We start from the raw sequence: 25,757 nt of genomic DNA, 5'->3' as shown, positions 1-25,757 counted from the left end.
GGACGTCTGAATGGAGACTTACCAGGGGGGTGATCAATGACAGGGGGGTGATCAGGGAGTCTATATGGGTGATCACCCCCTGTCATTGATCACCCCCCTGTCATTGATCACCCCCTTGTCATTGATCACCCCCCCCCCCTGTAAGGCTCCATTCAGAAATTTTTTTGGCCCAAGTTAGCGGAAATTTTTTGTGTTTTTGTTTTTGTTTTTTCTTACAAAGTCTCATATTCTACTAACTTGTGTCAAAAAATAAAATCTCCCATGAACTCACCATACCCCTCACGGAATCCAAATGCGTAAACATTTTTAGACATTTATATTCCAGACTTCTTCTCACGCTTTAGGGCCCCTAAAAAGCCAGGGCAGTATAAATACCCCACATGTGACCCCATTTCGGAAAGAAAACACCCCAAGGTATTTCGTGAGGGGCATATTGAGTCCATGAAAGATTGAAATTTTTGTCCTAAGTTAGCGGAAAGTGAGACTTTGTGAGAAAAAAACAAAAGAAATCTATTTCCGCTAACTTATGCAAAAAAAAAAAATTTCTATGAACTCGCCAGGCCCCTCATTGAATACCTTGGGGTGTCTTCTTTCCAAAGTGGGGTCACATGTGGGGTATTTATACTGCCCTGGCTTTTTAGGGGCCCGAAAGTGTGAGAAGAAGTCTGGGATCCAAATGTCTAAAAATGCCCTCCTAAAAGGAATTTGGGCACCTTTGCGCATCTAGGCTGCAAAAAAGTGTCACACATCTGGTATCGCCGTACTCAGGAGAAGTTGGGCAATGTGTTTTGGGGTGTCATTTTACATATACCCATGCTGGGTGAGAAAAATATCTTGGTCAAATGCCAACTTTGTATAAAAAAATGGGAAAAGTTGTCTTTTGCCAAGATATTTCTCTCACCCAGCATAGGTATATGTAAAATGACACCCCAAAACACATTCCCCAGCTTCTCCTGAGTACGGCGATACCAGATGTGTCACACTTTTTTGCAGCCAAGGTGGGCAAAGGGGCACATATTCCAAAGTGCACCTTTCGGATTTCGCAGGCCATTTTTTACACATTTTGATTGCAAAGTTCTTCTCACACATTTGGGCCCCTAAATTGCCAGGGCAGTATAACTACCCCACAAGTGACCCCATTTTGGAAAGAAGACACCCCAAGGTATTCCGTGAGGGGCATGGCGAGTTCCTAGAATTTTTTATTTTTTGTCGCAAGTTAGTGGAATATGAGACTTTGTAAGAAAAAAATAAAAATAAAAAATCATCATCATTTTCCGCTAACTTGTGACAAAAAATAAAAAGTTCTATGAACTCACTATGCCCATCAGCGAATACCTTAGGGTGTCTACTTTCCGAAATGGGGTCATTTGTGGGGTGTTTCTACTGTCTGGGCATTGTAGAACCTCAGGAATCATGACAGGTGCTCAGAAAGTCAGAGCTGCTTCAAAAAGCGGAAATTCACATTTTTGTACCATAGTTTGTAAACGCTATAACTTTTACCCAAACCATTTTTTTTTTTTGCCCAAACATTTTTTTTTTATCAAAGACATGTAGAACAATAAATTTCGCGAAAAATTTATATATGGATGTCGTTTTTTTTGCAAAATTTTACAGCTGAAAGTGAAAAATGTCATTTTTTTGCAAAAAAATCGTTACATTTCGATTAATAACAAAAAAAGTAAAAATGTCAGCAGCAATGAAATACCACCAAATGAAAGCTCCATTAGTGAGAAGAAAAGGAGGTAAAATTCATTTGGGTGGTAAGTTGCATGACCGAGCGATAAACGGTGAAAGTAGTGTAGTGCCGAAGTGTAAAAAGTGCTCTGGTCATGAAGGGGGTTTCAGCTAGCGGGGCTGAAGTGGTTAAGCTGCAGAGACAATGACTGCACACAGGTACTGAGCCCCACAGAGGCCTCCGCCCCTCCCCCCACATACCAGGGCCCCGCACATACATGACACACGCCCTGTCATGGCTGTGAGCACGAGAACAGAAGACGCAGAGACCGGGGAATGATGTTATAATATTTTATGAATATAATACCGGAGGATCGCCTTCTTTCTCACGGAATCTCGCTGTCGGTCTGGGAAGAGAAAGACGTCCAGTTATACGGGAGGGGGTGTAGGATCGGGATGTGATACACGTCCTGCACACGCCACATACCGCTATATACATACTGGTCAGCCGGTGACAATGGCGCCAATCACGTTATCACCCACCTGAAGCCGGTGATACACCCAGTCCAGAAGTGTGGTGAGATTGGTGTAGACTCCGGGCCGATTCGGTCGCCCACAACCTTCTCCCCAGCTGACGATGCCGACCTGCCACCATAAGCCGCCCTCCTGGCAGACGAGAGGACCCCCGCTGTCCCCCTGTGCGGTAAATTATATTGTCTCAGGATTAAAGGGTGATTAGTTCAGACATGTAAAATTTATTAAGCTATAGGGGGCGCTTCAGACCCCACATCCAGACTGCTGTTATAGGGGGCGCTCCAGACCCCACATCCAGACTGCTGTTCTAGGGGCCGCTCCAGACTATACATCCAGACTGCTGTTATAGGGGGGCTCCAGACTATACATCCAGACTGCTGTTATAGGGGCCGCTCCAGACTATACATCCAGACTGCTGTTATAGGGGGCGCTCCAGACTACACATCCAGACTGCTGTTATAGGGGGCGCTCCAGACTACACATCCAGAATGCTGTTATAGGGGGCGCTCCAGACTACACATCCAGACTGCTGTTATAGGGGTGCTCCAGACTACACATCCAGACTGCTGTTATAGGGGGCGCTCCAGACTACACATCCAGACTGCTGTTATAGGGGGCGCTCCAGACCACACATCCAGACTGCTGTTATAGGGGAGCTCCAGACTATACATCCAGACTGCTGTTATAGGGGAGCTCCAGACTATACATCCAGACTGCTGTTATAGGGGGCGCTCCAGACTATACATCCAGACTGCTGTTATAGGGGGGGCTCCAGACTGCACATCCAGACTGCTGTTATAGGGGGCGCTCCAGACCCAACATCCAGACTGCTATTATAGGGGGCGCTCCAGACCCAACATCCAAACTGCTGTTATAGGGGGAGCTCCAGACTACACATCCAGACTGCTGTTATAGGGGGGGCTCCAGACCCAACATCCAGACTGCTGTTATAGGGGGGCTCCAGACTATACATCCCGACTGCTGTTATAGGGGGCGCTCCAGACCCCACATCCAGACTGCTGTTATAGGGGGGGCTCCAGACTATACATCCAGACTGCTGTTATAGGGGGCTCTCCAGACTATACATCCAGACTGCTGTTATAGGGGCCGCTCCAGACTACACATCCAGACTGCTGTTATAGGGGCCGCTCCAGACTACACCTCCAGACTGCTGTTATAGGGGGGGATCCAGACCCAACATCCAGACTGCTATTATAGGGGGCGCTCCAGACCCAACATCCAAACTGCTGTTATAGGGGACGCTCCAGACTACACATCCAGACTGCTGTTATAGGGGGGGCTCCAGACCCAACATCCAGACTGCTGTTATAGGGGGGCTCCAGACTATACATCCCAACTGCTGTTATAGGGGGCGCTCCAGACCCCACATCCAGACTGCTGTTATAGGGGGGCTCCAGACTATACATCCAGACTGCTGTTATAGGGGCCGCTCCAGACTATACATCCAGACTGCTGTTATAGCGGCCGCTCCAGACTATACATCCAGACTGCTGTTATAGGGGGGGCTCCAGACCCAACATCCAGACTGCTATTATAGGGGGCGCTCCAGACCCAACATCCAAACTGCTGTTATAGGGGGAGCTCCAGACCCAACATCCAGACTGCTGTTATAGGGGGTGCTCCAGACTATACATCCCGACTGCTGTTATAGGGGGCGCTCCAGACCCCACATCCAGACTGCTGTTATAGGGGGGCTCCAGACTATACATCCAGACTGCTGTTATAGGGGGCGCTCTAGACCCAACATCCAGACTGCTGTTATAGGGGGCGCTCCAGACCCAAAATACAGACTGCTGTTATAGGGGGCGCTCCAAACTACACATCCAGACTGCTGTTATAGGGGCGCTCCAGACTACACATCCAGACTGCTGTTCTAGGGGCCGCTCCAGACCACACATCCAGACTGCTGTTATAGGGGGGCTCCAGACTATACATCCAGACTGCTGTTATAGGGGGCGCTCCAGACTATACATCCAGACTGCTGTTATAGGGGGGGCTCCAGACCCAACATCCAGACTGCTATTATAGGGGGCGCTCCAGACCCAACATCCAAACTGCTGTTATAGGGGGAGCTCCAGACTACACATTCAGACTGCTGTTAAAGGGGGGGCTCCAGACCCAACATCCAGACTGCTATTATAGGGGGGCTCCAGACTATACATCCCGACTGCTGTTATAGGGGGCGCTCCAGACCCCACATCCAGACTGCTGTTATAGGGGGGCTCCAGACTATACATCCAGACTGCTGTTATAGGGGCCGCTCCAGACTACACATCCAGACTGCTGTTATAGGGGCCGCTCCAGACTACACCTCCAGACTGCTGTTATGGGGGGGCTCCAGACCCAACATCCAAACTGCTATTATAGGGGGCGCTCCAGACCCAACATCCAAACTGCTGTTATAGGGGGAGCTCCAGACCCAACATCCAGACTGCTGTTATAGGGGGGCTCCAGACTATACATCCCGACTGCTGTTATAGGGGGCGCTCCAGACCCCACATCCAGACTGCTGTTATAGGGGGGCTCCAGACTATACATCCAGACTGCTGTTATAGGGGGCGCTCCAGACTATACATACAGACTGCTGTTATAGGGGCCGCTCCAGACTACACATCCAGACTGCTGTTATAGGGGCCCGCTCCAGACTACACCTCCAGACTGCTGTTATAGGGGGGGCTCCAGACCCAACATCCAGACTGCTATTATAGGGGGCGCTCCAGTCCCAACATCCAAACTGCTGTTATAGGGGGAGCTCCAGACCCAACATCCAGACTGCTGTTATAGGGGGTGCTCCAGACTACACATCCAGACTGCTGTTATAGGGGGCGCTCCAGACTACACATCCAGACTGCTGTTATAGGGGGTGCTTCAGACTACACATCCAGACTGCTGTTATAGGGGCGCTCCAGACCCAACATCCAGACTGCTGTTATAGGGGACGCTCCAGACTATACATCCAGACTGCTGTTATAGGGGGAGCTCCAGACCTAACATCCAGACTGCTGTTATAGGAGGCTCCAGTCTACACATCCACACTGCTGTTATAGGGGGCACTCCAGACTACACATCCAGACTGCTGTTATAGGGGCCGCTCCAGACTACACATCCAGACTGCTGTTATAGGGGGCGCTCCAGACTACACATCTAGACTGCTGTTATAAGAGGCTCCAGACTATACATCCAGACTGCTGTTATAGGGAGCGCTCCAGACTACACATCCAGACTGCTGTTATAGGGAGCGCTCCAGACTACACATCCAGACTGCTGTTATAGGGGGCGTTCCAGACTACACATCCAGACTGCTGTTATAGGGGTGCTCCAGACTACACATCTAGACTGCTGTTATAGGAGGCGCTCCAGACTATACATCCAGACTGCTGTTATAGGGGGCGCTCCAGACTACACATCCAGACTGCTGTTATAGGGGAGGCTCCAGACTATACATCCAGACTGCTGTTATAGGGGGCGCTCCAGACTATACATCCAGACTGCTGTTATAGGGGGCGCTCCAGACTACACATCCAGACTGCTGTTATAGGGAGCGCTCCAGACTACACATCCAGACAGCTGTTATAGGGGGCTCTCCAGACTACACATCCAGACTGCTGTTATAGGGGGCTCTCCAGACTACACATCCAGACTGCTGTTATAGGGGGCGCTCCAGACTACACATCCAGACTGCTGTTATAGGGGGCGCTCCAGACTACACATCCAGACTGCTGTTATAGGGGGCGCTCCAGACTACACATCCAGAATGCTGTTATAGGGGGCGCTCCAGACTACACATCCAGACAGCTGTTATAGGGGGCGCTCCAGACTACACATCCAGACTGCTGTTATAGGGGTGCTCCAGACTACACATCCAAACTGCTGTTATAGGAGGCTCCAGTCTCACCATCTAAAATGCTGTTATAGGGGGCGCTCCAGACTATACATCCAGACTGCTGTTATAGGGGGCGCTCCAGACTACACATCCAGACTGCTGTTATATGGGGTGCTCCAGAATACACATCCAGACTGCTGTTATAGGGGGCGCTCCAGACTACACATCCAGACTGCTGTTATAGAGAACGCTCCAGACTACACATCCAGACTGCTGTTATAGGGGGCGCTCCAGACTACACATCCAGACTGCTGTTATAGGGGTGCTCCATACTACACATCCAGACAGCTGTTATAGGGGGCGCTCCAGACTACACATCCAGACTGCTGTTATAGGGGGCGCTCCAGACTATACATCCAGACTGCTGTTATAGGGGGCGCTCCAGACTACACATCCAGAATGCTGTTATAGGGGGCGCTCCAGACTACACATCCAGACAGCTGTTATAGGGGGCGCTCCAGACTACACATCCAGACTGCTGTTATAGGGGTGCTCCAGACTACACATCCAAACTGCTGTTATAGGAGGCTCCAGTCTCACCATCTAAAATGCTGTTATAGGGGGCGCTCCAGACTATACATCCAGACTGCTGTTATAGGGGGCGCTCCAGACTACACATCCAGACTGCTGTTATATGGGGTGCTCCAGATTACACATCCAGACTGCTGTTATAGGGGGCGCTCCAGACTACACATCCAGACTGCTGTTATAGAGAACGCTCCAGACTACACATCCAGACTGCTGTTATAGGGGCGCTCCAGACTACACATCCAGACTGCTGTTATAGGGGTGCTCCAGACTACACATCCAGACAGCTGTTATAGGGGGCGCTCCAGACTACACATCCAGACTGCTGTTATAGGGGGCGCTCCAGACTATACATCCAGACTGCTGTTATAGGGGGCGCTCCAGACTACACATCCAGACTGCTTTTATAGGGGGCGCTCCAGATTACACATCCAGACTGCTGTTATAGGGGGCGCTCCAGACTACACATCCAGACTGCTGTTATAGGGGGTGCTCCAGACTACACATCCAGACTGCTGTTCTATGGGGTGCTCCAGATTACACATCCAGACTGCTGTTATAGGGGCGCTCCAGACTACACATCCAGACTGCTGTTATAGGGGGGGCTCCAGACCCAACATCCAGACTGCTATTATAGGGGGCGCTCCAGACCCAACATCCAAACTGCTGTTATAGGGGGAGCTCCAGACTACACATTCAGACTGCTGTTAAAGGGGGGGCTCCAGACCCAACATCCAGACTGCTATTATAGGGGGGCTCCAGACTATACATCCCGACTGCTGTTATAGGGGGCGCTCCAGACCCCACATCCAGACTGCTGTTATAGGGGGGCTCCAGACTATACATCCAGACTGCTGTTATAGGGGGCTCTCCAGACTATACATCCAGACTGCTGTTATAGGGGCCGCTCCAGACTACACATCCAGACTGCTGTTATAGGGGCCGCTCCAGACTACACATCCAGACTGCTGTTATAGGGGCCGCTCCAGACTACACCTCCAGACTGCTGTTATGGGGGGGCTCCAGACCCAACATCCAAACTGCTATTATAGGGGGCGCTCCAGACCCAACATCCAGACTGCTGTTATAGGAGGCTCCAGTCTCACCATCTAAAATGCTGTTATAGGGGGCGCTCCAGACTACACATCCAGACTGCTGTTATAGGGGCGCTCCAGACTACACATCCAGACTCCTGTTATAGGGGGGGCTCCAGACTATTCATCCAGACTTATGTTATAGGAAGCGCTCCAGACTACACATCCAGACTGCTGTTATAGGGGGTGCTCCAGACTACACATCCAGACTGCTGTTATAGGGGGCGCTCCAGACTGCTGTTATAGGGGGCGCTCCAGATTACACATCCAGACAGCTGTTATAGGGGGCTCTCCAGACTACACATCCAGACTGCTGTTATAGGGGGCGCTCCAGACTACACATCTAGACTGCTGTTATAGGGGTGCTCCAGACTACACATCTAGACTGCTGTTATAGGGGCGCTCCAGACTACACATCCAGACTGCTGTTATAGGGGCACTCCAGACTACACATCCAGACTGCTGTTATAGGGGGCGCTCCAGACTACACATCCAGACTGCTGTTATAGGGGGCGCTCCAGACTACACATCCAGACTGCTGTTATAGGGGGCGCTCCAGACTACACATCCAGACTGCTGTTATAGGGGGCGCTCCAGACTACACATCCAGACTGCTGTTATAGGGGGCGCTCCAGACTACACATCCAGACTGCTGTTATAGGGGGTGCTCCAGACTACACATCCAGACTGCTGTTATAGGGGGCGCTCCAGACTACACATCCAGACTGCTGTTATAGGGGCGCTCCAGACTACACATCCAGACTGCTGTTATAGGGGGCGCTCCAGACTATTCATCCAGACTTATGTTATAGGAAGCGCTCCAGACTACACATCCAGACTGCTGTTATAGGGGGCGCTCCAGACTACACATCCAGACTGCTGTTATAGGGGGCGCTCCAGACTACACATCCAGACTGCTGTTATAGGGGCGCTCCAGACTACACATCCAGACTCCTGTTATAGGGGGCGCTCCAGACTATTCATCCAGACTTATGTTATAGGAAGCGCTCCAGACTACACATCCAGACTGCTGTTATAGGGGGCGCTCCAGATTACACATCCAGACTGCTGTTATAGGGGGCGCTCCAGACTACACATCCAGACTGCTGTTCTATGGGGTGCTCCAGATTACACATCCAGACTGCTGTTATAGGGGGCGCTCCAGATTACACATCCAGACTGCTGTTATAGGGGGCGCTCCAGACTACACATCCAGACTGCTGTTATAGGGGGTGCTCCAGATTACACATCCAGACTGCTGTTATAGGGGGCGCTCCAGACTGCTGTTATAGGGGGCGCTCCAGACTACACATCCAGACTGCTGTTATAGGGGGCGCTCCAGACTGCTGTTATAGGAAGCGCTCCAGACTACACATAGCAAGTAGATCCTGACACATGAAATCCTTTTTATCTCTGAACCTATAAATCAATGTGATTTTACAATTTAGATTAAGCTTATTTTATCTGCAGGGTTTATGGCCAGAGGGCAATGAGCAGATGTGACAGGGCCGCAGGGACTGACGTCAGGGGTCCTAATAGTAGTATAATGGGCCTCTCATGGTGACCTTGGTCTCTGGTTATTGTAAGTCCTGGAGCCGCTCTCCGATGTCCTAGGATATACAGTCCCCACTAGAAGTGGCCAGACCGTTGTTTTTAGACTGGTAAATGTGTTCAGGTCTCCATATTTACCATGTTCACACAGGGCCAGCAAATCTGCTGCAAAATCTGAACATAGAAACCTAGAATGTGTCGGCAGATAAGAACCATTTGGCCCATCTAGTCTGCCCAATATACTGAATACTATGGATAGCCCCGGCCCTATCTTATATGAAGGATGGCCTTATGCCTATCCCATGCATGCTTAACCTCCTCCACTGTATTTGCAGCTACCACTTCTGCAGGAAGGCTATTCCATGCATCCACTACTCTCTCAGTAAAGTAATACTTCCTGATATTACTGTTAAACCTTTGCCCCTCTAATGTAACACTATGTCCTCTTGTAGCAGTTTTTCTTCCTGTAAATCTTCTCTCCTCTTTTCCCTTGTTGATCCCCTTTATGTATTTAGCAGTTTCTCTCATCTCCCCTCCGTCTCGTCTTTCTTCCAAGCTATACATGTTAAGGTCCTTTCATCCTTCCTCGGTCTCCTCGCTGTAAACCATTGATTCATAATTGACGTTCCAAAGATGGTTCAACGTCAGCAGAATCAGTCCTTGAAAAAGTGCCATTATTTCATTTCACAGCAGATATCACACGGATGTGTCCTAAATGCAGATTATTGTATACGTGCCATACACAGGGGTCCATACACAGGGGTCCATACACAGGGGTCCCTACACAGGGGTCCCTACACAGGGGTCCCTACACAGGGGTCCATACTCAGGGGTCCATACACAGGGGTCCCTACACAGGGGTCCCTACACAGGGGTCCATACACAGGGGTCCATACTCAGGGGTCCATACACAGGGGTCCAACTCAATACACAGGGGTCCATTCACAGGGGTCCCTACACAGGGGTCCATACACAGGGGTCCATACACAGGGGTCCAACTCCATACACAGGGGTCCATACACAGGGGTCCAACTCCATACACAGGAGTCCATACACAGGGGTCCATTCACAGGGGTCCCTACACAGGGGTCCATACACAGGGGTCCAACTCAATACACAGGGTCCATTCACAGGGGTCCCTACACAGGGGTCCATACACAGGGGTCCAACTCCATACACAGGGGTCCATTCACAGGGGTCCAACTCCATACACAGGGGTCCATTCACAGGGGTCCAACTCCATACACAGGGGTCCCTACCCAGGGGTCTAACTCCATACACAGGGGTCCCTACACAGGGGTCCAACTCCATACACAGGGGTCCCTACACAGGGGTCCATACACAGGGGTCCCTAAACAGGGGTCCATACACAGGGGTCCCTACACAGGGGTCCATACACAGGGGTCCCTACACAGGGGTCCATACACAGGGGTCCATTCACAGGGGTCCAACTCCATACACAGGGGTCCCTACACAGGGGTCCATACACAGGGGTCCATACACAGGGGTCCAACTCCATACACAGGGGTCCATACACAGGGGTCCAACTCCATACACAGGGGTCCATACACAGGGGTCAAACTCCATACACAGGGGTCCATACACAGGGGTCCAACTCCATACACAGGGGTCCATACACAGGGGTCCAACTCCATACACAGGGGTCCATACACAGGGGTCAAACTCCATACACAGGGGCCCATTCATAGGGTATGTTGAACACTTGAGCAAAACTCTGAGAATATTAGTCAGAAGTACAGAAATCGCCACATTTATTAGTGATATATAGAAAAAAGGAGCCACCACCAGTGAAGGTGTAAAAGTCCCACTGAGGAGCAGGAGGTCCTGTTACATGGGGTCACGGGGTCTCCAACGCGTTTCCCCAATACTGCAGGTTCATCAGGGGACAATAAAGGGACATTAATAACTATCTTATGACATATAGACTGTATATACATCCAGGGCCGGACTGACCCTAGACCCTACAGGGAAACCTCCCGGTGGGCCGATGCCCATGGGGCCACCCAAGCCCTCCTTACGCCACCGGTCGGATGCTCTCGACATTAATTATTGCTAGGATCGTCTGGTCCTTTTTCCCCGGGGCCTTCCTGCATTCATCTGTATTTCCATTCTCAGGGGGGGTGACAGAGTTGAACGCTACGCAGGCGGCTGCAGTATTTTGCATTGTGCTGTGCATTTGGTTCTGCTGGGGCGGTACAACAGTATTGCAGACCCCGCCTACCTCTGTCGCTCCACCTTCTGTCTATTTGGACCCGCCTACAACATGAGGCCACTTTTAGATTTTTTTCCAAGTCCACTTTAAGCTCCCAGTCCGTCCCAGTCTACATCCGTTTAGGGCACAGCGACAACATTAAAGACGTCCATGCGAAGCCGGAGACGACCCAGTAATCGCCTTGGCGGGACGATAATCATGGCTCTTAGTTAACAGTGTTTGTCTATTCGCTGCAAGAAACCGCCCAGGGAGCAGCAAGTCAAGTAGATAGACGTCCTGTGAGCACAATATGGCGGGAGACCCTCCCTCATTCGTTATAGAAAAGAAACAAAAAAGGGGAAACGTACGCTGATCCGCACAATGGCGCCCCTAGGTATGGTGGCTAATACCAACATCAGAACGCATAGAACAGATAGACCGCATACGGACACGGTCACATGTCTTGTAGTGCTAGTCAATGGCGCCACAATGCGACATGCCGTGACACAACTGTCGTAAAAAAAAACAGATTTGGTGGATTTTGTGTCGCAGGTTGAACGTCTCGCGACTCGCAATTCACCTGCGACATCCCAAATCCCAGCTCTAATACATTGGCGCTACTTGTTGTTGTGCACCACATGACGCCGTGTAACCGCCGCCTAACAGCGGTTAGTCTGACTGGTCGATACGAAGATATGCCGGGATTGCGGAAAAAAAGGCCCTCGTCGGCTGCATTTCCGGAACGCGAAGAACGATGACCTCACTCAGGTTATAAACATCCACTCACGGCGATTTCAGTGCTTCTGACTAATATTCTGAGTTTTGAGCACGTGTTCCCCTCACCCTCCGGGTACGGACACCTCTGCTGTGGGGAACATACAGTAATCTGCATTAACTCTTCAGCCGACAGGTTATCTGTGAGACCTGACGTCAGTGGAGGCGCTCCTGAAATCCTGCGCATGCGCCGCTGAGTCTTGCTGCGCGGGCTTTCGGCTCAACAAGTATCTCTGCTGCCTCCCAGCACAGGCGCAGGGCACAGATGAAGCTGGATCACATACACCCGGCTTCACAGCGCATGCGCAGAGTGCAGAAATCAATGGCGCAGGGTTTCAGTGGGTGTGAATATTTCCATGAATTGCCCCCCTCACATGATGACTTGCACATTAGTTTCCCCCCCTGCTTTTATATGGAGGCAGGTCTGTGAGGCTGGAATGGCGGGCGCTGGCCGTTCAGTCTGAAGGTCTCCTTTAATTTATTATTGCAGAAAAATGCAAACAGACCTTTAACTTTAATGCTCGGGCCACAGGGTGAGGCGGCCGGGGTGACGGGTGCAGGTCGATATATTGCCTGGGTGCGGTTATATAACTGCGCCATTACCCTGGTGGAAAGTGCAATTGATTTGTAGTTTATCCCCATTAGTGCAGTTATCGGTTACGTCTCGCTGTGAGCACTGAGCACGGCCCCGGTCCACGTAGTGTTCAGTCCACGCCGGAAACTGATGGAGATTAAAATACTTGAGAAAAACTATTTCCTGGTGTAATAAATGAGGGCTGATTAATGTGATTGGGGGTCTTCCAGTTCTGTTATACTGATGTCCTATCCTCATCTGATTATAAGGTCTCCTCTCTCTGAACCCCCAATGGTCCGCTGTTCTGCAGCATCTCTGACACTGGAACTACAACTCCACCCATTGTATGTAGTAGATGGAGCCGGATACTGCGGCGCCGCTCGGGAACAGCTGAACGGCAGGGGTCCTGAGATTCACAGCAGGAGCTAAAGTGTGTATTATGAGGTTCTGCAGCAGCTGAGGTGTGTATTAGGAGGTTCTGCAGCAGCTGAGGTGTGTATTAGGAGATTCTGCAGCAGCTGAGGTGTGTATTAGGAGGTTCTGCAGCAGCTGAGGTATGTATTAGGAGGTTCTGCAGCGGCTGAGGTGTGTATTAGGAGGTTCTGCAGCAGCTGAGGTGTGTATTAGGAGGATCTGCAGCAGCTGAGGTGTGTATTAGGAGGTTCTGCAGCAGCTGGGGTGTGTATTAGGAGGTTCTGCAGCAGCTGAGGTGTGTATTAGGAGGTTCTGCAGCAGCTGAGGTATGTATTAGGAGGTTCTGCAGCGGCTGAGGTGTGTATTAGGAGGTTCTGCAGCAGCTGAGGTGTGTATTAGGAGGTTATGCAGCAGCTGAGGTGTGTATTATGAGGTTCTGCAGCAGCTGAGGCGTGTATTATGAGGTTCTGCAGCAGCCGAGGTGTGTATTATGAGGTTCTGCAGCAGCTGAGGTGTGTATTAGGAGGTTCTGCAGCAGCTGAGGTGTGTATTATGAGGTTCTGCAGCAGCTGAGGTGTGTATTAGGAGGTTCTGCAGCAGCAGAGGTGTATATTAGGAGGTTCTGCAGCAGCTGAGGTGTGTATTAGGAGGTTCTGCAGCAGCTGAGGTGTGTATTAGGATGTTCTGCAGCAGCTGAGGTGTGTATTAGGAGGTTCTGCAGCAGCTGAGGTGTGTATTAGGATGTTCTGCAGCAGCTGAGGTGTGTATTAGGAGGTTCTGCAGCAGCTGAGGTATGTATTATGAGGTTGTGCAGCAGCTGAGGTGTGTATTATGAGGTTCTGCAGCAGCTGAGGTGTGCATTAGCAGGTTCTGCAGCAGCTGAGGTGTGCATTATGAGGTTCAGCAGCAGCTGAGGTGTGTATTAGGAGGTTCTGCAGCAGCTGAGGGGTGTATTATGAGGTTCAGCAGCAGCTGAGGTGTGTATTAGGAGGTTCTGCAGCAGCTGAGGTGTGTATTATGAGGTTCTGCAGCAGCTGAGGTGTGCATTAGGAGGTTGTGCAGCAGCTGAGGTGTGCATTATGAGGTTCAGCAGCAGCTGAGGTGTGTATTAGGAGGTTCTGCAGCAGCTGAGGTGTGTATTAGGAGGTTCTGCAGCAGCTGAGGGGTGTATTAGGAGGTTCTGCAGCAGCTGAGGGGTGTATTATGAGGTTCAGCAGCAGCTGAGGTGTGTATTAGGAGGTTCTGCAGCAGCTGAGGGGTGTATTATGAGGTTCAGCAGCAGCTGAGGTGTGTATTAGGAGGTTCTGCAGCAGCTGAGGGGTGTATTAGGAGGTTCTGCAGCAGCTGAGGTGTGTATTAGGAGGTTGTGCAGCAGCTGAGGTGTGCATTATGAGGTTCAGCAGCAGCTGAGGTGTGTATTAGGAGGTTCTGCAGCAGCTGAGGTGTGTATTAGGAGGTTCTGCAGCAGCTGAGGGGTGTATTAGGAGGTTCTGCAGCAGCTGAGGGGTGTATTATGAGGTTCAGCAGCAGCTGAGGTGTGTATTAGGAGGTTCTGCAGCAGCTGAGGGGTGTATTATGAGGTTCAGCAGCAGCTGAGGTGTGTATTAGGAGGTTCAGCAGCAGCTGAGGGGTGTATTAGGAGGTTCTGCAGCAGCTGAGGGGTGTATTAGGAGGTTCTGCAGCAGCTGAGGTGTATATTATGAGGTTATGTGTATTATAGGATAATAATGCACTTAGTAAAGTAGATGCAAGCACTATATATGGACAAAGTCCTCACTCTGATATGATAATGTCTGAGACACTTAGTCAATATATTTTGATCAAAACACATCTAAGCCCGCCTACCGAGCGTCAAGGTGGTCAGCTGCTGCAGAACCTCCTAATACATTATCTTATTTCTGTGGTTTTCTTCATTAATATGGCCAGGGACATCCGCACATTTGTATATAATTTCGTGCAGGATGTTTTTATCTTAGTTTTTTCTGTGATTTTTTTGTCTATGTAGTATTTGCTTGAGGGAGTGGCACCTTCAAGTGTGAATGCGCACCTAGTATCTTGGGAGTAGCATTCCTCTGCACCTTTGCCCCCTCCCCTATCCAATAGAGCGCCTTAATTAGGTGGTACATATGGCTGTTCTTGCTCCTCCTCCCATTGGTTGCTTGATGCACATGGAGGTGACTAGGAGCAGCACACCATATGTGCGGCGTCTGCGCTCCTGAACATAGAAGCCCAACGGCTTAGGTAGGTTTAGCGTATGACCCGCCTGACCTGAGACCACCTTGACGTTTGGTAGGCGGGCTTAGATGTGTTTTGATCAAAATATATTGACTAAGTGTCTCAGACATTATCATATCAGGGTGAGGACTTAGTCCATATATAGTGCTTGCATCTACTTTAATAAGTGCATTATTATCTTATTTCTGTGGTTTTCTTCAATAATATGGCCAGGGACATCCGCACAATTGTATCATATCGTGCAGGATGTTTTTATCTTAGTTTTTTCTGTGATTTTTATGTGTATTATAGAACACACTGCAGCTGCTGAGGTATGTATTAGGAGGTTCTGCAGCAGCTGAGGTGTATATTATGAGGTTATGTGTATTATAGAACACACTGCAGCTGCTGAAGAACCTCTTCTTACAGAGACGGCACTATACATTATATTACTACAGTCCATATACCTGACAGGAGTCCACTTTTCCGTCCAGGTAGCCGGCACATAACATTTGGGCAGTGATCATCCCCGGGTAATATGAGGACTGGTTACAGAGATGGCTGCTGATCAGATGGACCTTGGCTTCTCGGAGAACCGGAGACAATTGACCTGGGAATAGACCAAAAAATAAGAGGAAACCCATAAATGTCCTGACAGATCACTGTATACCGCCATATACCCAGATCGTGTTCATAGATATTAGAACCTAATATTTGGGGGTTCCACCAGCCGGTCACCCCCACAGTGTGTCACCTCACCTCCCTCACTCACGTGTCCCCATCCGCTGATCCAGCAGTTGCCCATGCTCTGGAACTTCTGACGTGTTCTGGGTAGACACACGGGCCGCAGGGTTTCTGCATGAAAGAGAAACCGAAGAGAAGCGACTGCGGGACGGATATAGCGGTGTGATGTGAAAAACATGCATCAAAAATCCCAGAAAGTCCTCATTTCATTTGATCTGGAACCAAAACTGAGAGAAATATCTAAAGAATTCTTCTATACTTTTTCCCACTCTCCTCAGAAGACCTGAGATCCAACCTCTCCCTTTCTGTAAGGCAACTGCATCCAGCAGGAGCTCTGCCCCACTGCCTGCAACAACAGGACAGACATGCTAAGCCGGGCCCATCTTATCACATTCCTGATCCCATCAGCCAAAAATGGGACGCAACGGGGTTAAGGGCAGAAGGATACACCTTCAGAAACCGAGATCAGCCCCGTGAAGGTATAGTCCGGCATGCACCCCACTGAACCCCAACCTTGAAGAGGAATTCTAGATACAAGCCATTGTTCTGTTCATCCAGGACCCAGTAGTCCGGTCCTCCTCCTGATCCTATGTTCAGGTACATGGCAGATCAGGGGGACAGGTAGAGCTATTCTGCACTATAAAGCATGGTGGGGCTTCATCTCACCAGTGAAGCCCATGGGCTGGCTAGTTTTCAGCAGAGCGACATCGTAGTCATTGGTTTCAGGGTTGTACAGGCCGTTGTAGTAGATGCTCCGGACAGAGTGAGAGGTGGACGGGTTGAGGGAGGTAGAGCCGGCGTGAACCTTCCACCTTGCCACCATAAGGAAGTTGGACCTGTGAAATCAGACAGAGAATGGTACTCCACGCCGATCACCCACACGTACAATACTCCATGCAGCTGTGTCGGCTACTCACAGGACGAAGCAGTGGGCCGCACTCATCACCCACTGGGAAGAAATGATGGACCCTCCACAGACATGCCGTCCATCCCAGCGCAAGCTGACCTGCCATGGCCAACGTCCCCAGGCCGATGGAGATCCTCCAACTATACGCTGGCCATCAGCAGAAGAACGGCCACAGTCTACACCAAGGAGAGAGGAACATAGGCAGTGAGACCACAGGACCTACACACCATGACTCACCATGTCTCCCCAGATAACAGCTCAGCTTTGTATCTTCTGCTCTTAGGACATGTTTTGAGGGCACTTGAGCACCATGGGCCAACATGGTCAAAGGTAATTTTTCTAGTGTAGTTTAAAAGATTAAACCTGCGCTCTGGTTGATTGCTTACTGGTATATATGACACAGTGAGCTTATATACAGCTGGAAGCCATGACACCATCCCTTTAAGGGTTCTATTATACAGGTGGATTAGTGGGCACAAGTAGCTCTCACCGCTTCGCTTACCACATGTCAGGCTGATCCAAACCAATATCTATTAGTGGCTGTATATATCTGTATGTAGTAATCTCCTGAGCTCCCTCTAGTGGTGGCTGTATATATCTGTATGTAGTAATCTCCTGAGCTCCCTCTAGTGGTGGCTGTATATATCTTTATGTAGTAATCTCCTGAGCTCCCTCTAGTGGTGGCTGTATATATCTTTATGTAGTAATCTCCTGAGCTCCCTCTAGTGGTGGCTGTATATATCTGTATGTAGTACTCTACTGAGCTCCCTCTAGTGGTGGCTGCATATATCTGTATGTAGTAATCTCCTGAGCTCCCTCTAGTGGTGGCTGTATATATCTGTATGTAGTAATCTCCTGAGCTCCCTCTAGTGGTGGCTGTATATATCTGTATGTAGTACCCTACTGAGCTCCCTCTAGTGGTGGCTGTATATATCTGTATGCAGTAATCTCCTGAGCTCCCCTAGTGGTGGCTGTATATATCTGTATGTAGTAATCTCCTGAGCTCCCTCTAGTGGTGGCTGTATATATCTGTATGTAGTAATCTCCTGAGCTCCCTCTAGTGGTGGCTGTATATATCTGTATGTAGTAATCTCCTGAGCTCCCTCTAGTGGTGGCTGTATATATCTGTATGTAGTAATCTCCTGAGCTCCCTCTAGTGGTGGTTGTATATATCTGTATGTAGTAATCTCCTGAGCTCCCTCTAGTGGTGGCTATATATATCTGTATGCAGTAATCTCCTGAGCTCCCTCTAGTGGTGGCTGTATATATCTGTATGTAGTAATCTCCTGAGCTCCCTCTAGTGGTGGCTGTATATATCTGTATGTAGTAATCTCCTTAGTTCCCTCTAGTTTGTAGAGAAGAAATAGAATGAACCTTTTAGATGGCGCTGTCAGCAGGAGTCAGAAATAGGTAGGTATTGTTAACACAATACTTTTTTATTTTCAGTCAACGCGTTTCAGGGGCGGAGGGCCCCCTTCATCAGGACAATATACAACATAAAGCCACATTCACATGTGGCAGTTATTTAAACTCAAAAAAGGCGCGTGAGGCCAAGGGGGGTGGAGCAGGGGGAGGGGGTAAGTAAGCATCTTAGGATCGTGGAAAGCTGTCATCTGGTATTCAGTCCCTTGTTAAGTCCCTTACTGATCCCTTTAAAATTATATATAGTGTGGACCTCATTCATTTTAAAGAAGGGGAAATAAATAAGATAAAATGGTTATATATAGGTATAGCTACAGCGGTTGAATTTGGTCATCTTTTAAAAAGGTTAGAGATGGATTAGTCTAGTATTAAGACTTTTTTTGGGGGGAGAGGAGAAAAAAAAAAAAAAAAAAGGGAGAAGGGAGTGTAAAGTATGGTGGTTATTTGTAGTGGGATAATGATAAAAATAGAAAAAATAATAATTGGTGAATAATAAATGATAATGTAAATGCTAATAAAAGGTGCGTGGAATGATATGATATTTGATAGTTATATTGCTAACGGATAAAAGATTTTTTTTAAAAGATATAAAAATATATAAAATGCAAATATATATATATATATATATATATATATATATATATATATATGTCTCTGTAGGTAGAATGATAAAATAAAATATATATATATATATATATGTGTGTGTGCATGTGCGCATACACATACCCACATCTAAACACATGTGCACCCATATATCTCCTCATACATGTGCAATTGTAGTTTCTATGCATAGCTAATTTCTAGTGAGGGAGGATAGGGGAAAAAAGCAACCACAACAGGTTAACATAATTCAGATTAAAGATTGGTGGCTATTGATACAATGTTCTAGTTGTTTTGTGAGGCTGTATCGGTTGTAGATCATAGACACAGTCTCACAAATGTAGCTAGCGGAATGTTTGTAAACAATAGAGCGGACTTGCAGATATTTGCTACATAAAGGTGGTGTTAGGACTATAGTGATGAGGCCACCCTATTTAAAGTGCTTCTGTCAGCCCACTAAACCCTTTTTTTTTTTTTTTCGTTAATATTAATCCCTACACTGCAAGCTCCCTGTACATATGCTAAATATTAATTTTCGTTCAGTAGATATTGTTAAAAATCAAGTTTTATCATATGTAAATTACCTTGCTACCAGCAAGTAGGGCAGCCGCATCCTCCTCTCATCATGACGCCCCCTCCGCCGTTTGATTGACAGGGCCAGGGAACGGGTTCGTTCTCTGCTGGCCCTGTTCGAATTCAAAATATCGCGCCTGCACCGTACCTTTCTTTAATCGGTGCAGGCGCACTGAGAGGCGGCCTCTCTCCCGGCCGCTCCATCCTCAATGCGCCTGCGCCGGGTGTAGATGTGACGTCATCGGCGCAGGCGCATTGAGGATGGAGCGGCCGGGAAAGAGGCCGCCTCTCAGTGCGCCTGCACCGATTAAAGAAAGGTACGGTGCAGGCGCGATATTTTGAATTCGAACAGGGCCAGCAGAGAACGAACCCGTTCCCTGGCCCTGTCAATCAAACGGCAGAGGGGGCGTCATGATGAGAGGAGGATGCGGCTGCCCTACTTGCTGGTAGCAAGGTAATTTACATATGATAAAACTTGATTTTTAACAATATCTACTGAACGAAAATTAATATTTAGCATATGTACAGGGAGCTTGCAGTGTAGGGATTAATATTAACGAAAAAAAAAAAAAAAGGGTTTAGTGGGCTGACAGAAGCACTTTAATTGTACGGGCCCCTTGTAAACGGAATTATATTTAATTTATATTAAAAGATGGTCCATTAATTTCATTTAACCCATGGGGCGCAAGGGTATCCAATTGGTACATGCAGTAAACTTCTCGTCGCTGCAGTGTACTGAACCGGTTATATGGGTTTTGTGGTATGAAATCAATTGGTGTGATTTTGATTGGATGTTTTTGTTTTTCCGGTGTGGAGGCACAATGTCTGGAGAGGCTATGTTTTTGGTAATGTTTTTGGATATTGTGCCTATGTTGGTTTAGCCTACAGTGTAACTCCTGGGTGGTACGCCCTACGTATTGAAGCCCGCAGCCACACTCAATTAGGTAGATGACATAACTGGATTGGCATGTCAGATGATGCTTTATCATGAAAGTGGACCTGTTTTTTTTGGACGAAAAATGTGTACATTTGTTGGTTATAGTCTTGCAGCATAGACAACGACTCTTTCCACATTTGTAGCTGCGTAGTTTTTTAGATGGTAAAGGTGGGCCAACAGAACTGTTTTTTTTATTGTGTTGTTTCGGCTTGCTGGGGGCAAGGAGGTTCTTAAATGTTGGGGCTCTCCTGTAAATCATTCTAGGCTTAGGCGGTAAGAGTTTTGCAAGGTATGGATCCTGAAGTAGGATATACCAGTATTTTGAAAAAATTGTACGTATACTGTTGTTGGATGTATTGAACTGTGTAACAAAGTTCATATTCATTTCTGTGTTTGTCCCCTGTGTGTCTGTTTTTGGGCTGTAGGCAAGTTTCCTGTGTATCAGTGATGGTTCTACCATAAGCGTTTTTTATAAGTTCTCTCGGGTAGCCTTTCTCAATAAATCGTTTTTTGAGGATTTTTGCCTGATTTTTAAAGTCACTATCAAGGGTACAGTTTCGTCGGATCCGTTTATATTGACTATATGGAATGTTTTCTAACCATTTTTTGTTCCCTCTAGTGGTGGCTGTATATATCTGTATGTAGTAATCTCCTGAGCTCCCTCTAGTGGTGACTGTATATATCTGTATGTAGTAATCTCCTGAGCTCCCTCTAGTGGTGGCTGTATATATCTGTATGCAGTAATCTCCTGAGCTCCCTCTAGTGGTGGCTGTATATATCTGTATGTAGTAATCTCCTGAGCTCCCTCTAGTGGTGGCTGTATATATCTGTATGTAGTAATCTCCTGAGCTCCCTCTAGTGGTGACTGTATATATCTGTATGTAGTAATCTCCTGAGCTCCCTCTAGTGGTGGCTGTATATATCTGTATGTAGTAATCTCCTGAGCTCCCTCTAGTGGTGGCTGTATATATCTGTATGCAGTAATCTCCTGAGCTCCCTCTAGTGGTAGCTGTATATATCTGTATGTAGTAATCTCCTGAGCTCCTCCTAGTGGTGGCTGTATATATCTGTATGTAGTAATCTCCTGAGCGCCCTCTAGTGGTGGCTGTATATATCTGTATGTAGTAATCTCCTGAGCTCCCTCTAGTGGTGGCTGTATATATTTGTATGTAGTAATCTCCTGAGCTCCCTCTAGTGGTGGCTGTATATATCTGTATGTAGTAATCTCCTGAGTTCCCTCTAGTGGTGGCTGTATATATCTGTATGCAGTAATCTCCTGAGCTCCCTCTAGTGGTGGCTGTATATATCTGTATGCAGTAAGCTCCTGAGCTCCCTCTAGTGGTGGCTGTATATATCTGTATGTAGTAATCTCCTGAGCTCCCTCTAGTGGTGGCTGTATATATCTGTATGTAGTAATCTTCTGAGCTCCCTCTAGTGGTGGCTGTATATATCTGTATGTAGTAATCTCCTTAGTTCCCTCTAGTGGTGGCTGTATATATCTGTATGTAGTAATCTCCTGAGCTCCCTCTAGTGGTGGCTGTATATATCTGTATGTAGTAATCTCCTTAGTTCCCTCTAGTGGTGGCTGTATATATCTGTATGTAGTAATCTCCTTAGTTCCCTCTAGTGGTGGTTGTATATATCTGTATGTAGTAATCTCCTGAACTCCCTCTAGTGGTGGCTGTATATATCTGTATGCAGTAAGCTCCTGAGCTCCCTCTAGTGGTGGCTGTATATATCTGTATGTAGTAATCTCCTGAGCTCCCTCTAGTGGTGGCTGTATATATCTGTATGTAGTAATCTTCTGAGCTCCCTCCAGTGGTGTCTGTATATATCTGTATGTAGTAATCTCCTTAGTTCCCTCTAGTGGTGGCTGTATATATCTGTATGTAGTAATCTCCTTAGTTCCCTCTAGTGGTGGCTGTATATATCTGTATGTAGTAATCTCCTGAGCTCCCTCTAGTGGTGGCTGTATATATCTGTATGTAGTAATCTCCTTAGTTCCCTCTAGTGGTGGCTGTATATATCTGTATGTAGTAATCTCCTTAGTTCCCTCTAGTGGTGGTTGTATATATCTGTATGTACCGGTAGTAATCTCCAGAGTTCCCTCTAGTGGTGGCTGTATATATCTGTATGTAGTATTCTCCTGAGCTCCCTCTAGTGGTGGCTGTATATATCTGTATGTAGTAATCTTCTGAGCTCCCTCTAGTGGTGGCTGTATATATCTGTATGTAGTAATCTCCTGAGCTCCCTCTAGTGGTGACTGTATATGACTGTATATATCTGTATGCAGTAATCTCCAGAGTTCCCTCTAGTGGTGGCTGTATATATCTGTATGTAGTAATCTCCTGAGCTCCTTCTAGTGGTGGCTGTATATATCTGTATGTAGTAATCTTCTGAGCTCCCTCTAGTGGTGGCTGTATATATCTGTATGTAGTAATCTCCTGAGCTCCCCCTAGTGGTGACTGTATATATCTGTATGCAGTAATCTCCTGAGCTTCCTCTAGTGGTGACTGTATATATCTGTATGCAGTAATCTCCAGAGTTTCCTCGAGTGGTGGCTGTATATATCAGCAGGCTATTTAATCTATGTCGATGCAGGATTTTTGTTTCTGTGGCTCCTTGTTATGCAGCGGATGTGGACCAACTGTGTCACTAGAACAGACGTAGCTTGGAGGCATTATCTAAGTGGCCCTCTGGTATTCATCCTTTAACCCCTATACAGGAATATGGACTTCACTGCAGGGGAAACACCAGGCTACTACCTCTTGGAGTAGTCTCTGGAGCACCAGTGTGGAGTCAGGAGAGGCAGTGAAGTTTAAAAATCCAGGAAGAGTTGGTACATGGGCAAATGAACATAAAGCAGCACACCTTAGCAGGAGCTAGCAAACTGGAAGCTATTGCTCAGTCACCCTCCTGCAGAGGAAGGTGCCTTACGTGTCTCTGTGTGACCAGCCTTTGATTGGGGAAGATTAGGGTGTGCGCACACTGGCTCTTTAAGACCTGGAGGCGCCACGTGTCCTACAGGCAGCAGGCCTACAGCCTACAAGAGAGGAAGGAAGCACCTCTGGCAGCCGGGCCCGACAGGAAGGAGAAGACTGGTGGGTGCAGGACAGATAACATTCTTACTGCTATAAAAATTAAGAAAAGGTGGAAATTCACTGGAAAGGTTAACTCCTTGCTCGCCTGGGGTTATTGGATGGACATACCTATGGCAGAGACCAAAGTGAGTAGAGGTTATTAAGTGGGCACTCTATCTTTGTCTGGCAGACATCGGGAGATTCTGTCAGTCACTTTAAATTTTTTAAAACTTTTTTGGGAAAAATAATAGCAGAGAAAACAATTATGTGCAAGGAAGGGGAGGAGCCAATGTCCATTATGTGCACCATAGAAGACAATGGATATTGTAGACGATTCTAGTGACGTTTATGGGGTTTGTCCGGTTAACAGGCCCCCGCTATACAGTATGAGGAGAGAGTTGAATGGCACTCTTCTGTGGTCAAGATGGTGCTCAGTGGTATACAAAAAAATCAAAAGAGCTTTTCAAAAATAAAAATAAGCATTTAACAAAACAGCAACTTGAGTGCGGTGGTTTTCTCTTCTACCCGCTTTGCAGTGCGTGGCCTGGCACGCAATTATTCTAGCGATTGCAGCTCTGAGGCTGATCCTGCACTGGTCTTCTCTGTATCGCCATCTAGTGGTCAGAAATCAAACTGCAAGAAGTCAATTTTTTCCAAGTTCAAATTGTAAGACCTGCAAATCCATTTCAGTGCAGCGTACACAACAGTGCTCGGAGTGCTGCCATAGCGCCATGTGACTGCATCAGCCTCAGAGCTCCACAGCGCCATCTGCAGTATTCATACCCTAATGGCAGCCACCAATCAGTGACAATCACAGCGACCTGCAAATGTGCTGGGTCAATGTGTCTCTCAATCATATGGGGTAGGTGGGCATGCTGATGTACCCCTTTTGGAGGGGGTGGCAGATGTTGCCTCGGTCCCTCCTGACTACTCTCTGCCCCGATCCTGAATGGGGTCTCACCCGTGCACTGCAGCGATACGCCCTCTTCATCTGGACAGTTCTCTCTGTAAGAGAATACAAATGACAGCAATAATGAGTCATGCACTGAGCGCCCCCTGGTGTCAGGATCCTGGATGCATTACTTACACAGGATTCAGGAATCCATCCAAGTTACTGGGAGATCCGGTGGTTTTATTCATCACCGCAAAGGATTCTCGGCAGGCAGGCTCTGTGCCTCCGAGGGGCAGCGGGGAAGATAATACTGTGTGGCTGGCAGGGGGGAGAGGAAGAGTGTTACACAACCCCACTGATTTGTGGGTTTAATGAAGGCTGTGCCCATAAAGGTTGAAGAACAAGAAAGATGGAGGTCATCAAGTCATGAAGGGTTCGGAGGAGCCTATGGGGGTCCCCGGCTGCCAGATACATGCCAGGCACGTGTATGCTCCTCCGCTCCCGTTTGTGAAGAGTCTCTCTGTTCTCCACCTCTCAGGGATAGAGATAGCAGCAGGGAGGGGGAAGAGGTTGTACATGGCAGATCAGAAAGTGGAGAGGGGGAAAAGCATTCGAGGAGGGCAGCTCACACAGCCTCTAGATAGGGAGGAAAGCTCACACAAGGCAGTTAAAGAGGTGTTGTCACTTCAGCAAATGGCACTTAAAGTTAATACCCGGCACTTACTAATGTATTGTGATTCTCCATGTTGCCTCCTTTGCTGGCTGGATTTTTTTTTCCATCACATTATACACTGCTCGTTTCAATGGTTACGACCACCCTACAATCCAGCTGGGGTGGCCGTGCTTCCACACTACAGAGAAAAGTGCCAGACTATGCACGCTCCCAACGTCCCAGCCACCAGAGAGGCCGACACTTTTCCCTATAATGTGAGAGTACGACCACCGCTGCTGGGCTACAGGGTGGTCGTAGCTATGGGCAGTGTCGTAACAAATGAGCAGTGTATAATGTGATGGAAAAATGAATCAAGCCGGCAAAGGAGGCAATATAGAGAATCACCATACATTAGTAAGTGCCTCGTATTAACTGCATCTACAGGATAAAGGCCATTTTCTGAGAGGACCCCTGTGT

At 48.1% G+C, this 25,757-nt stretch overlaps 1 protein-coding gene across 1 annotated transcript in view; it reads right to left on the bottom strand.

The window, feature by feature from the left end:
* Positions 1–2,009: 2,009 nt before the first annotated feature.
* Positions 2,010–25,757, bottom strand: part of LOC122924050 (transmembrane protease serine 3-like) — a gene marked incomplete at its 5' end in the record, with an annotated part of 37,844 nt that continues 14,096 nt past the window's right edge. Inside the window, 8 exons of the mRNA XM_044274965.1 lie at positions 2,010–2,081; positions 2,218–2,370; positions 15,941–16,083; positions 16,233–16,328; positions 16,884–17,053; positions 17,135–17,300; positions 24,698–24,741; positions 24,824–24,946. Coding sequence (XP_044130900.1) covers positions 2,061–2,081; positions 2,218–2,370; positions 15,941–16,083; positions 16,233–16,328; positions 16,884–17,053; positions 17,135–17,300; positions 24,698–24,741; positions 24,824–24,946 — 916 coding nt within the window. The remainder of the gene's footprint in view (positions 2,082–2,217; positions 2,371–15,940; positions 16,084–16,232; positions 16,329–16,883; positions 17,054–17,134; positions 17,301–24,697; positions 24,742–24,823; positions 24,947–25,757) is intronic.

The sequence above is a fragment of the Bufo gargarizans genome, unplaced genomic scaffold (genome assembly GCF_014858855.1).
Source record: "Bufo gargarizans isolate SCDJY-AF-19 unplaced genomic scaffold, ASM1485885v1 original_scaffold_2179_pilon, whole genome shotgun sequence".
Classification (NCBI taxonomy): domain Eukaryota; kingdom Metazoa; phylum Chordata; class Amphibia; order Anura; family Bufonidae; genus Bufo; species Bufo gargarizans.
Note: the sequence above shows the minus strand (reverse complement) of the source record. Positions and strands in the feature narration are given on the sequence as shown.